The sequence below is a fragment of the Poecilia mexicana genome, unplaced genomic scaffold (genome assembly GCF_051168715.1).
Source record: "Poecilia mexicana isolate PSO_F unplaced genomic scaffold, ASM5116871v1 scaffold_23, whole genome shotgun sequence".
Taxonomy (NCBI): Eukaryota; Metazoa; Chordata; class Actinopteri; order Cyprinodontiformes; family Poeciliidae; genus Poecilia; species Poecilia mexicana.
The window spans coordinates 7,496,592-7,512,332 of NW_028263392.1; the positions used below are offsets into that span (position 1 = coordinate 7,496,592).

At 39.2% G+C, this 15,741-nt stretch overlaps 3 protein-coding genes across 4 annotated transcripts; 1 reads left to right on the forward strand and 2 right to left on the reverse strand.

Annotated features, from left to right (window-relative positions):
• Nucleotides 1-463: 463 nt before the first annotated feature.
• On the reverse strand, nucleotides 464-4,064 carry LOC106905541 (dnaJ homolog subfamily B member 9-like). Its single transcript, XM_014970443.2, has 3 exons — nucleotides 3,973-4,064; nucleotides 3,415-3,659; nucleotides 464-1,797 (listed from the first exon to the last, which is right to left on the reverse strand). The coding sequence occupies exons 2-3, from the start codon at nucleotides 3,629-3,631 to the stop codon at nucleotides 1,334-1,336; spliced, it is 681 nt and encodes a 226-aa protein (XP_014825929.2). The 5' UTR covers nucleotides 3,632-3,659; nucleotides 3,973-4,064; the 3' UTR covers nucleotides 464-1,333.
• A 14-nt stretch (nucleotides 4,065-4,078) lies between these two features.
• Nucleotides 4,079-7,235, forward strand: LOC106905497 (THAP domain-containing protein 5-like). Of its 2 annotated transcripts, XM_014970393.2 has the most exons (4): nucleotides 4,079-4,243; nucleotides 4,958-5,067; nucleotides 5,466-5,652; nucleotides 5,811-7,235. In XM_014970393.2, exons 2-4 carry the CDS (start codon nucleotides 4,985-4,987, stop codon nucleotides 6,516-6,518), a joined length of 978 nt encoding a protein of 325 aa, XP_014825879.2. In that variant the 5' UTR covers nucleotides 4,079-4,243; nucleotides 4,958-4,984; the 3' UTR covers nucleotides 6,519-7,235. The 2 variants fall into 2 exon arrangements, with proteins under 2 accessions (XP_014825879.2, XP_014825871.2); XM_014970385.2 differs by having other exon boundaries at nucleotides 4,079-5,067.
• A 3,074-nt stretch (nucleotides 7,236-10,309) lies between these two features.
• avpr2l (arginine vasopressin receptor 2, like) lies at nucleotides 10,310-12,684 on the reverse strand. Its single transcript, XM_014970431.2, has 2 exons — nucleotides 11,856-12,684; nucleotides 10,310-11,184 (listed from the first exon to the last, which is right to left on the reverse strand). Exons 1-2 carry the CDS (start codon nucleotides 12,682-12,684, stop codon nucleotides 11,105-11,107), a joined length of 909 nt encoding a protein of 302 aa, XP_014825917.2. The 3' UTR covers nucleotides 10,310-11,104.
• Nucleotides 12,685-15,741: the final 3,057 nt, after the last annotated feature.

Below are 15,741 nucleotides of genomic sequence, written 5' to 3' on the forward strand. Positions count from 1 at the left end.
AAATATATTAGCGATATAAGGGAAGTTTTGGGTTTAAGGTGAAATATTAGAGAGGTTACTTAAGAGATTAGGGCTAAGAGCTCATTTTGTCACTTTGATGTTTGGTTTATTTGGTCAGATTCAAACAAAGAAGAAAAATGTAGGTAAAATAGTTTGTATTTGACATCTCGAAATCTATTTGCTTTTTCTAGGCCGCTTTAAGATTATTCCAGATGTAGATTTGTTTTTAGCTTTGAGAAAGTGTGCCCTCTGGTGGAGATGTCTGGAACAGCAGTTGGATTATAAACCTTTTGCTTTTTGGAAAGTAGAAAAGTTGCTCATTGCATAAAAATGTGCTCTATTAGTGCCATAAAAAGTACTTTTAGGAGTGTTAAAAGAAGCATGTTTCTGCATTAATTTAGTTATTTTCTAAATAATCTACACAGCGAGTTCCTAATTTAGTCATAGAAGAAAGAAAAGACAATTCTTTGATCTTTCATGTTTTAATTTCTTTCCAAACATTTTGCAGTCAACAAACACACACACACACACACACACTTACCACACACACATACACAAAGTGCAGATGTAAGACAATGACATTTGCAGGGCACTGTCTTTGAATCATAGGCAACATGACGAGCAAAGGTGCTAAGTATTGCACATTCTTATCAGTTTGGGAAACTTAACCTGTCAGACCATCCACCTTGACTGAAAAACGAGCGGACGAAGCAGTAAACTGCCTGCGTCTCCGTTTCCCAGGATTTATCGTGGGACTGATGTTAATTCCTGACCCTGACTGAGTGATAGGAGATGCATCTCTGCAGGAAGAAACTTAAAACGAGGTAACTGTTGACGACGGCCAGCCTGCACGCATTCCAGCTACATTTCCCGGAAGAGGAATTTGTTGTTTTGAAGTTAGACAGCAAAAGTGGCCTGATTAAGCTGCTGAACCAAAGATGGTTTTCGAGAACTCTTATTGCCTTCCTGCCCTCGACGGAAAACAAGCTTTTGTCATTTAAACGTGGGCCGTACCCGAGTGTCGGAACCGTACAGTCATAATGAACCGAAACAAACACAATAAACAAGGAAAGCTGAATAAAGGGGAGGTATTTGAATGGTCCTAAGACTTATTCCCCGTGCTGTAATCAAAAACTGTGGATTTGTTATTGCTTCAGAACAGCCACTAATTTGACCAGCTTTGATATTTGCGGGGGGAGAAAAAAAAAACAAAAAACGCAACGCGTTACAAAAGCCAAACCAAGTGATAAATTAGCATTCAATTCGATTTCAACACCGCAACTAAAAATTGTGCAGCGTCCCAACATTTTTTTTTAAATTCCTTCATCTGGTCTCAGGAGCAGTCGGTGAAGGTGGTCACCATGTTCCCCCTGCGCTGAGTCACCGTCCTGCAGTGCTGCTTCACCGAGCCTTGAAATCTGCTCTCAGTCCTGGAAGTGTGCGTGTTGAAGGAGAACATTTTCTCCAAGTCCTCAAACATGTCGTCGAACATTCCTCCGCCGAAGCTCCCCTGCTGGAAGCTTCTCCGCTGCCGGTTCATCGCCTCCTTGTGAGCCTGGAAGTGGCTGTCAAAGTGTCTCTTTTGGTGCGACTGATGATGCGAGTGGAAGTGGTGCTGGCGTTGTTGACCGAACGGGTCAAAGTCTTTGAACATGTCATTGAAGTTGAAGGACTGGTAGTGCTGCCTGAAGTTGTAGTCGTCGCCGCCGCCTCCTCGATGAGCTTCTCCTGATGAGGCAGAGTGGCCAAACTGGTCATACTCTCGCCGCCTCTTATCATCCGATAGCGTTTCATAAGCTAAAAGAAGCAAAACAGACGTAAAGTAAGCGTCAGTATTTTAATATCAACAAACAGCAGAGCATTCAAAAAGAGTTTCTTGCAATTAAGCTCTGATGCACATCGTGTGTTGGAGACAGCAAGCGGGAGGATAAGGCTGCTATTGTCAGATGAGGTCAAGATGGAAATGTGATGTCACATCCTGAGAACACCACTGCATGGTGAAACATGGCGGTTGCAGCATCATGCTGTGGGGATGGCTTTCTTTAGCAAGGGCAGGGGAGCCAGTCAGTTGATGGGAGGATAAACTATGAAGTTTGTAATGTAAAAAAGAAAAAAAAACTAACATTATGAATACTTTTAAAAGGTGCTCTAAAGTTCAACAAAAGCCCTGGAAAACCCCCCCAAAAAACTTGGAATACCTTAGCTAAAAATGTAGATGACTTGTGTTGACAAAATTAAGAAGAAAATACCCTTTGTCAAAAGATTTCATCCTGTCTCATACTAATAATGTACAAATTAAAGACTTTTAAATAAAAGCTCAATCTTCTTGACTGGAATTTCACTGAATGATCGGTACAAATTAATTAACTTTCCAACATTGTGTCTGAACTAATGTCAGAGTTTCTGCACATTTCCTGTTTCAAAACATTAAAAGTTTCCAGATAAAGATTATTTGGTCACCTTTTTTTTTTTTTTTTTTGCAATTTGTTCATGTAAATGTACAAATATTTAATTTGCACCACTTTTGGAAAAAATAAGAATGGTTTAACCTAATTTTAATAGGAGTTTGTGTCTTAGTGACGGCTTTAAAAGCTTCTTCAAAACCACATTTATTATGTAAACTATGCATCAATACTGGGGAATAAAACTTGTACTTCAGCACTGGACCAATTTGTGACTAGATTTTTAATCAAGAGCAGCAAATAAACTGCATTTTAACAAAAATATTTTAATATGTTTGTTTTGGGTTTTTTTTCTTTACAATGGGAACTAAGCCAATGCTTCAATAAAGGCTAAATTTGGAAGATATTAAGATTTTTAGTAAAATAGAGGATTCCAGACTTTAGGTCTGCATACAAATCTAGATATTAGTAGGTTTTGTATCATGATTTAGGACACGGTATATTTAGTTTAATTTACACAAACAGTTGTCTTAAGAGGCAAAATGTGCAAGTCAGCATATTCTCAGCAACGTTAAATAGCATGATGCATAAAACTGATCTTTTTTTATTTTTTAAATCAAGAGAGTCATAAAATAAGATAAGGATAATCGCTTAGCAGCCTCATCTTAATCTTTAACTCTGGAATTACTACTTGGGCTTTAATTTAAGTGTATGTCTCTATTCCAAACATAGTAAAGACACCAAAGCAAACTCCCTTCCTACCATGAAGGAGGAAATAAAAAATAAAAATACAAAACACAGCAAAGTAGTGCTGCGTTTTTATTTTATTTCTTTAAAAGTAATAAATACTTTTAAAGAAACTTATTAAGCTGAATGTGACAATTTAAGTCCATTTTCACAACAGGAGGAACGTATTCTAAAGTACCTGACAGACACTTTACCGACCAACTTGTAAACAAAACACTTCCTTGACGTAATAGAAAAACTATGATGAATCACGAGCGCTTTGTACCTTCTGCTATTTCTCTGAACTTCGCCTCTGCGTCTGCGTCCTTGTTTCTGTCAGGGTGATACTTCAGAGCCAATTTATGGAAAGCCTTCTTGATCTGGCGCTCCGTGGCATCTCTGGGCAACCCCAGGATCTCGTAGTAGTCCCTCTTAGCCAGGATGAACTCCGAGATGAGAAGAATGTGAACTGCGACAAGCAGCATCGACTGCGCCGTGGCCATACTGACTGACGGTTTTCACACCCGTTAGCTGTAAAAGCAGAACGTATACCGGATACATAACGTTGAAAATAAACATCGAAGTTCAAAATTGGATAACAGAAAATTAAAGCAGGTAAACGTTTTCTAACGTTTGATTTGTTTTGGGGTTTGTTTGTTTTTTTGCTAGCTGTTTTAACAGAGCCATTACGCTGATGAAGGGAACGCTCTGGAACAGACTAGAAACTTTCGATCAGTTTTTAGCCGTAACAAACCTTATTAAAACCACATTTATCTATTTTCAGTCACAAATAAGCCCCTTGTACACTAAAAACCGTTATTTTTACAGAAATCCGAACAGTTACCTGCAGAAGAAGTGAACAGCCTCAGGGATTCTTCTTGTCACCCGCCAACAGCTCCAGCTGATGCGAAACGAAACCCAGCAGCTGTTGACGACAAGCATTCCTGAACCTCAACAACACGACTCGCATTCCTATTGGTCCGTTACTCAACACGCTGACTCTGAAGGCTGTGATTGGTGGAAATTTTGCGCACGTGGAGGCTTGAGGACTGAGAGCCGTGGATTTGACTGAGAGGAGTCTGAAAAAGAGTAGCGGTATGAAAAGATAATTACAGGTATTTTGCTTCCGTGTTCGGGTTCCGTTGCTAATTTTAGATTAAAGTCGAACATCTTATTTGACAGACTATATATTTTAACTTTATTTAGCTTATATTTGTAATATTCCTATGCCTTTTGCTCTAAATATGTTGTTGAATAAAACTCTGACACTTATAATCTTTTTCTTGTTAGATGTTGTTTCTCCCTTCCGTGCAGCATTAGACAACTAATATAGTTTCTTTCTTTAAGCCCATTTTTATTTTTGTTACATTTTCTTGGTTTTTTCAATCTGTATTTTTACATGTAAATGTTTTAATGCGCTTCTGTTGAGTAACTATGCGGTGGGTACGCACGATTTGTCAGCCGGCGAGGCAGGAACTAGGCTTGCCGGATGGTTGTAGTTTGCTGACAATTTCAAATTCCGCTTCAACTGGGGAATACGCATAGCCGTTCAAGATGTGCCGATGTCGGCGTCATTTTCAATACATTTTTATCTGTCACCTTTTTAATTAGTAAAAACAAATTGACATATATTCTCTGCACGTTTTCCCTCCATTTAAGAAACTCCTTTAACTCCGCTCCAATCATCACCCTGGCTGATTGTGAAGGATTCGACCCAATGTGTTGGCTAAATAAATAAATAAACGTCACCTCCGCCATTCAGACAGCATACCGGAAGTTGACTTTTTCGAGATTTTTCGCGTTAAAAATATCCTTAAACGTGTGTCAAGGTGTTTCGATGCGGCTTCACAGAAGAGATGCCACGGTACTGCGCAGAAAAGCTTTGCCGAAACCGTGGGGGGACTTCATCAAAACAAGACAAGAAAATCAGCTTTTATCCGTAAGTTTTTCTGTTTGCATAGTTTTTTCTCAGCTATTTTAATTAGGCTTTTACCGTCACCGTTATAAATTGCTTATAGTGTCATGTTTGTGCTAGATTGAAATAAACTACTACTAGTAACGGAGATGCTTGCTATTACTCACCTTTAAAGCTACATGCCAAACCTTTCTGTATCAATTAGAATACAATAGATCATATTGGTATAACATGCAATCAGTTTCTGGATTTGTTTTGTTATTTTAAGGTAAAGTGTCATTTAGTCAAAATTAATTTATTATGAAAGGGGGGAAATGTGTATAGTGCGTTTAACTGTCTAAGAGGCTCAGTTCAGTTTCATAATTCACAATAACCTTTCATTCAGGTTAATTAATGTCCTTCGTTGTTCTCCTTCTGCACAGTTTTCCCTTGCAGGACAGATCCAGGCTCCAAAAATGGGTGAACAACATGAGGCGGGGGGAGTGGACCCCAAGTCGGCATCAGTATCTCTGCAGCGAGCACTTCACAGAGGACTGCTTTGATATTCGCTGGGGTATCCGATATCTGAAGAATACAGCTATTCCCACCCTCTTCCCCTCTGTTGAGAATGTATGTAGTAACCTCCATTTAAAAAAAAAGTTTAAAGAAAATTTGTTTGAGTTTACAGATGTTTCACACTGCAGCTATATTTTTTTTTCTATTGTAAATCCACAGCTGACATGTGTTGCGTTGCTGTGAATTAACTGCAGTATTCTCTTTCATCCAAGGAATGTGAGAACAAGGTTACCCTTCAGAGAAGTCCTGAAGCCACATCCCTGTCACAAGCTGAGGACTTTGAGTGTGATACCAGTAGGATGCCTCTAATTTTGAGGAAAATGCGCCTACCTGTTAAAGAACAGTCCACGATGCTGCTCAAAGTCCCTCTCTTCCAAGAATCAAGGATCACTTCTCAGTCAAGTCTACCTGAGACGCACACGACTGTCTGCGAGGTAACGGATGACAGTGGAGTTTCAGCAGTGCCCTGCCTCACACCGCCGGCGTGCTCTGAAGAGCAAACTGACTCGATTGTGACCGTGTTGTGCTGCGAGGCACCTGGCCCTTTCTCCGGCGATGAGGAACATGCACCTTGCGCTTCTTTTGCAGCAGACCAGAGTCAGACTTTTCATTTTGTGCCTGTGGAATTGATTAGCGACAGATCTCTGGGGAGTTTTGCAAAGGAGGCCGAGCCCGGTGACAGAGAGCACGTTTTGGTTCACGAGCACTCGTACTGCAGAGCGGACACCGACAAGGACGAGTTGTGGAGTAAGATCCTGAGTCTGCACGCAAAGATCTTGGAACTGGACCGTAGAGAGGAGAGCACTGTGGCTAAAATCCAAACTTTAGAAAATGAGATTGCACTACTGAGGAGGGATGGGGCCGTTTTTAAAGAGAAGCAAAAGATTTTAGAAGATTATATATCATCTGTTTTACTCTGATCTTTAGACATTTGACTTGTGATTTTATTTCCTTTTCTGTAGCAAATTTTGGTCAGTTAATTGTTCGTCTTGGGTGAAACACATGCTGCTATAGGTGCAGGTCTGATGATATCCATGTGGTGGCACTGTGGTCATTTTCATTGCTTAACCGCTGTACAGGCCTATTGAACAAATTAGAATATTTTTGAAAAGTTCATTTATTTCAAGAACATTATTGCTTAGTAAAACATTATATAATAATAATAATAATTACACAAAGATGGATGTTTTAATGTCTTTATGTTAATTATGCTGCATTTTAAAATTAAAATATATCAGACCAATTAAAAAGAAAAAAATGTAATATAAAATGCAGTCTTAATGAAAAATATGCTTTATACCTGCTTAAATGTTGTCAGTTTTCAAAAGGTACTTTTATCCTGACATACGAGCCTCATTGGAACGCATATTCTAATTTAATAACGTATCTATGTTTTTAAATGTGAACTGCACATTTCACTTTTTCTCTGAATGGCACTAAATTTAATTTTACAACCTGACACCAATCTACAAGATGATTTAAATTCATCTTAGCCGTTCGGCTTCATAATCCTCCCCAGACCTTTGTCATCAATTTGTCAGGCTTTCCGTGTGGTGTTCGGAAAACTATTCATTTCACCACTCTTCACGTCTGTATGACTATCAATCATAATAAAATAGAGGATGGAGAAATGTAAACATGTTTTCCACACTTTTATTCCTTCCTAGTCACCATGGTGACCACCATTTCACCTCTTTCTTCATACCACATCGAGACTCGAGCGTTGTAGGAATAATTATCTTGAAAATCATGACCTCATGCACTTACGAAGGTTTTGATGGGCCGATGGGATCTGAACCTGAAATATGTTTGGACTGTAAGCTTTCTTGGGAACACAGGTGTTAATTCCTTAATTGCTTTCTTCCGTGAAGTGTAAATTTAAGTTAAGTTGTCTTTTTATCTTAAGCATGTCAATCAAGTAATCTGGAAGCCAAGAAAGCTACGGAAATTTGATATGAAAAATCTCGCCATTTCTGGCCCACTTTTTCCTTCCACTAAACTTCCAGTTAATATAATTGAACAGAGCACAATGTGAACAGTCGGCAATTAAGGTTTAAAAAGTTAACCTCCTGAGTCAGTGTTTGCATGCCGTCTGCCATCTTTCCCATGACTGCGGACGCCATTAAGTAATATTTGTGTAAATAATAAAGAGTTTTATTTTATTGCTTTTAAGTTTCCATTATCTTTAAACCCTGGTTATTAAAAAGAACAGAAATAGACACTTGAGATGCATCACTCTGTGTAAGTAATCTATATGTAAGATCATGTAAAAGCTCACTTTTTGAAATTACTTTAACAATTAGAGTTTTGTTATAATATTAACATTTTTTAAGCTGTGGTATCTATCAAAACTAATTGATAGAGTAAAACACCAAGAGGTATTAATTTTTGTGACTTTTTTTAAATGTAAAAAAGTATTTCAATGTGTGTTTATTATTTTTTTTAAAAGCACTTTAATTGAGTAAAATTAACTGAATAACAGTTTCTATTCATTCGTGCTCAGTGCTGTTTTCTTCCTTATTAGTGGTTCTGCTTTGTTACATCTGTTCCTTTTTAACTTCATAATATTTAAGCCACTTTGATGACTCATCGCAGCAACCTGCGACTTGCAGACAGCGCCGGTGGTTAAGTGTTGTGTTACCCTGGAAATAATTGTGCAATTATTTCCATTTTAATTTTGTAACTCTGGGGATATTATTTTTAATGGAACAGCCGATGTATCACGAATCCCTTGACCACAGTGGTATGCTGCTTTTTTTTTTTTTTTTAAATACAACTGCTGTGACGAGTTAGTACAAAAACTAGTTAAAATAATTAATTATTTTGATTTTTTTTTCTCTCTTGCATGTTTTTCTCAAGGTTTAAGACCCAGGTGTTTATAAATCCGGTATAAATACTCTTGCTTGTCACATTGCATCTGCTCAACCATCAGTCACTAGTGCGCCCCCAAGCGTCTGCCTAACACTTTGGAAATTTGAATAATTGATGCCCACAAAGCATGACAAGGCTATAAGAAGATAGAGAGACTTTTCCAGGAAGCAGCTTCCGCCTGTTTGAAATTCGATTAGGTAGAAAAATAAATAAATAAATAAATAAATAAATAAACAGCTAACAGGATTGGTTGAGGTCAAGCTGAGGTCTTGGAAAACTTGGAGAAACTTTTGACGGAAGAAATTGCAAGTAGGTTTAAAGCTAATCAAAAGCCTGGATTGAATATATTGACAGCCATGTCTGCTCTAATGACGTCCTTTAGGATGCATCATAAAATGACTTGTTTTCTGCATCCTTCACTTAAAATTTAGCTTCAAACATTTGCAAGTGGGCTTCAAAATGAAAATGAGGCCAATGTGCATCGATGCTAAAGCTAAAACAAGAAAAGGGTGAACACTGCCCGACAAAGGACGCCTCATCAACTGTCGCTGCTATGCTTTCATATTCTGGCCTTTCTGAAATAAATTGCTGCTTTCCGTGCATCTCAGAAAGCCCCCTCTTCCTCCTCCCATTAAGTCTGTAGTGATGGTTTTATACAATGCAATTACACTAGCACAAAACCTGCAGCAGGATTTATCTCCCACTTCTCCACCCTCGGGCTTTGAGTTAGTCACAGTTGTATTTTGGCTGCATCAGATAGCTAATCTTATTTGAAGCAGATATAAAACCAAGTGCCACAGGCTCTCAGGTTACACCGAGAACATTTTTATCTTTCTTTTTCTTTTACCTGACGCGAAAATCTGCACGCGTCTCGAATTGGGCATGTTTCTTCTCTGTGTTGACTTGATGGGAATTTCTACAGCAAATTAGATCATTTATATTGTGACACAGCCGCGCCACGCGCGCTAATGGGCACGTGCTGTTGACGGGCTGCCGCAAATTGGCAGACATGGATGGGCTCGTGAGGTGCAAGGGAAAACAACACGAGACAAACTATTGCGCTAGGCTTCGCTGGAATGGAAAAGGAAACGTAATTCATATTCAAAACGGGAATCAAGTCGGTTTGGTGAAGGTGTGCAGCTGCAGGAAAAAGAAGTCGTCATGCCGACGTCGTAACCAAAATTTAAGGTTCTCCAGCAAAAGGAGAACCTTTTATGTCGGAGGTTCCATCGTCCTGTGGGGTATGTAGGTTTAAGAAAATCTGACTCATAGTTATACCTGGTTTGACTTCAGATAAACACAGATCTTTGCCTTGGTTAAACATTTCAGACAAAACATTTTGAAGTAGGTAGAAGTAAGAATGTGTGTCAGGAATTTCCAGAAAGAAGTCAAAAGGAACTTCTTGACGGCTACAATAAACGCTTCTCAATTACTCTAATGGTGACATTATCTGCATTCATATTTGTGGTCTTTTTGTCTAACAAACTTCTTCTTGTGTGTGTGTGTGTGTGTGTGTGTGTGCGTGTGTGTGTGTGTGTGTGTGTGTGTGTGTGTGTGTGTGTGTGTGTGTGTGAAAGTGATGAATATTATCCCATGAAGAGGAAGGAGGATCAGACAGCAAATATGGTCGAAGCTCCTGTTCCTGCATTGTTTTAATATCAGAGATGGGAGCTTTCTCTTTGACCTGTCTGTGAAATATTTAGAATGAAATTTGTATAGAAGTCAATGGGAGATGAGGTTTGGGATTACTACAGTTTAGGTGTATTTTACAGATGAACAAAGATCCAGCATTAACGTCTGACCTATATTTTAAAATAAGACAAAAATACCTACATGTTGATGTATATGTTTTTATGAAAAGTCTAATCTTTGAGGGGAACAAACTGTTTACATCATCCCTAGTGCCAAGAATGTATGTGATGTCACTTACTTTTAGGGGTCAACCCTACAAACTTGGCTAAAATGCTCACAAAAATAAATCTTACATTTTCTATTAATTTTGAAATATGTTGGAAAATATAAATTATTTAATAATAGCATATTGTCCAGTCAACGTCTGAATGGTGTTTTCTAGTAAGTAAGAAATACCTTGCTTCAAAACTGAAATTAAAATACATTTGCAAAGTCAACTTTCTAGACGTGACAATTTATTTTCACTTGTGTCACAGAAAACTGAATTTTAACATGCCAGTTTCTACTCCCAGCCTCCACGTGTCCTGTTTACCCATAGCTACACACCAACAGGAATAAAAAAAAAAACCCCCGAATGTTTATGTCTCTGATTGCTCATTTCTGTTTTATCTTCGTCCAGCAGGAGACAATCCTCCATGCAGTCACTGCAGCGCCTTCTGAAAAGATTAAACATGTTTGAATATATTTATGTTCCGTTCCTTTGCCGGTTTCCCCGCAGTCTGCTAAATATACACCTCTCTGTTTCGCACAAAGGAGCGAGAGGATATTTTTCGCCAACAGAGAACACAAACAAACGTGCCTTTCTTCCTCAAAGTCTTCTCCACGTGGTTCAACAAAGGATCGCTTCACCTCAGTCGTCACAGGTGGGGAATCTGTAGAAACCCTGCTAATTATTTCTCTCTTTCTTATGCTGTTCAATTTATTTATTTTTTCCTCTTTTTTTTCAGCTGTAGTAGAGATATATCCAAGGGTTTGTGCAGCTGTTGAGACCGGCGAGCAGCATGATAATTGAAAATATAGGACCTGCAAGACAAAAAAAAGAATAAATGTGATGAAACACTGATGTCATACTCACAGCCTGGGAGTGTTTATGCACTTGCTGCAGGTCGTCTTCCTGTTTGATGCAACGACGAGCATGTTGTAGCTACTACAGGCACGAGAACCTTCTTAAAATATGATTTCATTTAATAATAAAAGTAATGCATAGGTTCATTGCGTAGTGATTTCTGCTGATTTGACAGTTAGCTGAAACCACTCAACACAGAGAGAAAGCCTCAAAAAGTGCCTAAGAACTGCAACTAAGCACACTAATGTAAAATTGAGTGGAAGAAAAACATGTGGCAGAAACAGGTGCACTAGCAATATCTAGTTTAACCACTTATGAACCAGGAAATCTGAGAACATCTATTATTCAATATACAATGCATCTGTGAATATATTCTGTCATTTAAATTACTGAAGCAAATTCGTTTCCTCGAGGATGAATATTTTGGTAACTTAAGATGATTTCTAGAAACAGAAATGAGAGAAATTCAAAAGTCCCAGAAATGTTACGTTCAGCTACTTAATCATATGTTGACTGTAAGTTACATGCGTAAAACAAACTTAAGTGACTAGTGCGCACTCAAGGACGGCTCTAGCCCAGGAGGCCCACATCCTCCTACATCCAGCCCCGCTGAAACCCTGAAACCAACCTTGCGTCGGCGCGCTGCTCGGGCTCCACGCCGACCACAGCTGCACAACGAAAAAGGGGCTCCAGCACACCGTGTACGCCATTATAATCACAAAAGTCATCTTCACCGTCTTGAGCATTGCGTTGGAGACCCCCTTCGTGCCCGCGCGCCCCGACTGCAGAGCCTTCCTCTTCATGTTGAAGTAGATGGTTGTGCATATCCGCATCTGGCAAAACAACAGGATGACCGCGGGCAGCGCGAAAACCGCCAGAGTGATCCAGCTGATGTAGATCCTGCTCCCCCAGGGCTCGGCGAACGTCGCCCAGCAGTCATACAGGCTCACCTCCACCTCCTGGAGGGAGAAGATGAAGAGCTGCGGGGAGCTGAAGACTAGCGAGATGAGCCACGCTGCGCCTATGGAGATGTACCTCCGGAAGGAGCCCTCCAGGAAGGAGACCATGGGCTTGCAAACGGCGTGGTAGCGGTCAATAGCCATGGCCACAATCATGTAGGCGGAGGCGAACATCCCGACCACCTGCAAGTACTTGACGAGGCGGCAGAGGAAGTCCGTCCCGCGGAACCTGTGCGTAATTTCCATGGAAAGCTGCGGCAGGACTTGGAAAAAGGCCACCACCAGATCCGCCAGACACAGGTGCAAGAGGAAAAGCTGGGTCCGCGAGTTCCTCTTCCTCCTCTTCCACAGGGTGACTAAGAAGAAAAGGTTGCCACATGTGGCGAACACAAAAATTAACCCCAGAACTCCGGCTCTGAGGAGCGCAAAACGGACGGCTTCGTCTTCATCTCCTGCCACCGCAGGACTACTGCTGCTGCTCCTGCTGCTGGGATCCATTTAGACGGAGAATATATACATATATATTGTCGTTTCCGATTGGCTTGAAATCAATAACCTCTTTTACAAAAATAGGATTTTGCCTTTTTGGCGCAGCATTCTCGTGCGTACAAAAGAAACGCGTCGCAGGTGTCAGCGGTGACTGTGAGAAAAGAAGGGAGGAGAGGAGGGGGCTGAAGTATGACTAATGTCAATGTTATCGCCAATACAACACACACACTGACATAAATGTTTAAAATCATCACGATTTACTTGAGAGTAACAAACATGAATTTAACCGTCTACAAAAACGTCCATGTTTATAGAATGTATTTCATTGGGATTGTGTGATAAACACAAAGTAGTGTATAATTAAGTGGAAGGGGGGAAAAATATCCATGCTTTTGTCTTTGTCAGCTTTGCACATCTAGACAATGAACTTATGTAGCTCAAGATCAACCGGATTGGATGGAAAGCGACATAAATGTTCGAGTCTTGCCTGACATTCTCAGCTAGATTTTAGTCAGAACTTTGACAGGGCCATTCTGACACATGAGCACACACTGACCACCCTTTGTGCAGCCCTGCTGGAAGGTGGACCTTTTAAGTGTTTTTCAGCCTCTGACAGGTTGTGTTCTCTGTATTTACCTGAATCCATCTTCACCAAGCAACTACTGAGAAGCTCCCCTGTAACCTGCTGAACAAAACCTTCCCCACAGAGTGATGGCGCACTTGAGGTAATCTGCAAACTGATCCTCTTATCTCTTTATTTCTTTCAGCAGCGGCTCTTCACTTGTTAAGTGCAATTGGTTTGTATGAACAGAGTATAAAAGTGGCCGAATACCACAGCGTTTTGTTCACACCGTAACATTTTTTTAATACTTTTCCTCCTCAGCAACACGCAACATGGTGTTTGTTTCATATGAAATCCCTCTCTCATTCTCTCCCATTCTCTCTTCTCTATTCCAGATTAGCACGTCAGCAAAGTGGATTTAAAATTGGCCAGGCCCATCAAAAGCCTTTTGCATTCAGCCTATCAAGGAGACTGATTGCAACTTGCTGTTTCTTTAGCAGCATATAATGAAATCTGTTTTACTCTCCTCCTCCCAGAAAGTGGCAGCTCGGCCATTTTATTTGCATCCGAAGGCGCGACTGAGCAAGAGTCTATCGAATCATAATAATGGCGTGTGGGTTTGTTGGCTTTAATTGCGCTTGAGGTCATGGTAAAAGTTCTGATGTTGACTTTCAGAACTCTTTGATAGAAATTCAGAGAAAAACATCCGTCAGTATAAGGCACATTTGCCCAAATGTCAGACTAAAAAAAAGAAAAACGCTCTTAAAAGCTTGAAAGCTGAAGAAAATATGAATAATTATGACTCTCGAGCGGCAGAGAGTTAGCTTTTCCATTAACCAAATGTTTGATTAGAGATTTCCATTAAAGAGTCAACTGGGATCTAGTCTTCATCTGTTTTGATTAGACGGCTAAAAGTCTTGATTTATTTGAACATTTCAACCCAGTGAGCTTTTGTCGTTTTGTGCCAGCTTTACTGAGAAGCCTGATACAACAGGATAATGAAACTCAGTTCAGGCCCCACTCCACTGTGGAGCAGTGACTCTCCACTCATGACAAATGACTCTTAATCTGTACTCTATTTCATGGCAGGTTGGTGTTGTGAATGAAGGATTTTTTTTCTTGCTCTCTCTCTTTCTCTCTTTCTTGCATTGCTTCTCTCCTCTCTTGTTTACTTTTGGTAAGATTGTAGTTTCTAAGAACTTATGTCAAACTTTGCTTTTTCTCTGGGAAAATCAATAAATCAAAATGGCTTTTTCACGAGCTATTCACACACCACACACCGCTTTTTACAGACTTGAGTGTCTTTTCCGAGAATCAATCTCTGCAATTTTCTAAAACATATATTTTTTTATTTTTTATTTTTGTTAAGCAGAAATGTTTTAGGAATTTGCTTCTCGAACAGCGTGTACTTAGTCTTTACATTGACCTTTCCCTGGGAATTTATCTGTGCACGTCTCTCAAATTAGGAAGAAAATGCATCAAACAGAAGGTCACACAAAATGAGTAACACCTCAGAAGTCTTACAGCATATTCCCGTTTCATGCCAAGTAAAATAAATGTTGAGGTTATGTGTAAAAATCAGCTTCTTATTGGCTGTTCTATTTTATTTATTTATTTATTGCCTTCTATGTACTATAACCCACAGAGATCACAACTTCTTATTGTTCTTTGTTTAAAATATAGATGGATAATAATATGGAGGAAGAAATTCAGTGGAAAGAATTTGTGATAACATTAAGCTCTAATTGTGAGAATATGAATTATTCCTATTTTATTAAGCTTAAACATTGTGTCCATACTTGGCTTATCCTAATTTTCCAAAACCTGATTTCTTATCATTAAAGAAACAAATAAAGAATTTCAATGCTTTAAAGCTTTTAAAAATGCTTAATTTCAGATTTTTCTAGTGCATATATGTAAAATAAATAAATGTTCTACTACCAAACATAATTTTAGATTTTTTTTTCTTTACTGCATGATAATTTCTCATTGTTAAAGCATTTTGAAGCATTTTCAATTTCATCCCATTCCCTTTCTACCAATTTGTGAAATCTAAAGCACATACAAAATTAGCTATAAATTAAATGATCAAAGTGACACGTCTTCTTTGCTCCATGTGTAAAAGTTCATTTCAAAGTGGAGCTTCACCATCAGTGCTCGGGGATTTATTTTTTGATTCTCCCACCAAAGAGTATAGACTCTGGCTGTCTCTTATCACTGTAAATACGAGGAGGCCCATCCTATGAACTGTGAAATTTATGTGCGAGCCTCTGAAGTGGAGATTTCTTTTTCCACACATGAAATGAACTGGCTCTTTAGGTGCTCAGAAAAATCTTGCAGGTAATAATCACAAATTAGTGAATGTTTGTTTCTTGTTCTATTAAATCTATTAAACCGGTGTGTTTATTTAGAGTTATTATTACATTAAATATCCAATGACACTTTTTAAATTGATTTGACCTGATAATTAGCTCTGCTTTTTTCCCATATGAATGAAAAAGCAA

Excerpts from the sequence above, each read along its gene's own strand:
- avpr2l (XM_014970431.2), bottom strand. The coding sequence starts at position 12,684 with ATGGATCCCAGCAGCAGGAGCAGCAGCAGTAGTCCTGCGGTGGCAGGA. Across the intron at positions 11,185-11,855 it reads GAGCAGCGCGCCGACGCAAG|GTCCTATATTTTCAATTATC; the intron begins GTTGGTTTCAGG and ends TTTGTCTTGCAG.
- LOC106905497 (XM_014970385.2), top strand. The coding sequence starts at position 4,985 with ATGCCACGGTACTGCGCAGAAAAGCTTTGCCGAAACCGTGGGGGGACT. Across the intron at positions 5,068-5,465 it reads AAGAAAATCAGCTTTTATCC|TTTTCCCTTGCAGGACAGAT; the intron begins GTAAGTTTTTCT and ends CCTTCTGCACAG. Across the intron at positions 5,653-5,810 it reads TCTTCCCCTCTGTTGAGAAT|GAATGTGAGAACAAGGTTAC; the intron begins GTATGTAGTAAC and ends CTTTCATCCAAG.
- LOC106905541 (XM_014970443.2), bottom strand. The coding sequence starts at position 3,631 with ATGGCCACGGCGCAGTCGATGCTGCTTGTCGCAGTTCACATTCTTCTC. Across the intron at positions 1,798-3,414 it reads GTTCAGAGAAATAGCAGAAG|CTTATGAAACGCTATCGGAT; the intron begins GTACAAAGCGCT and ends TGCTTCTTTTAG.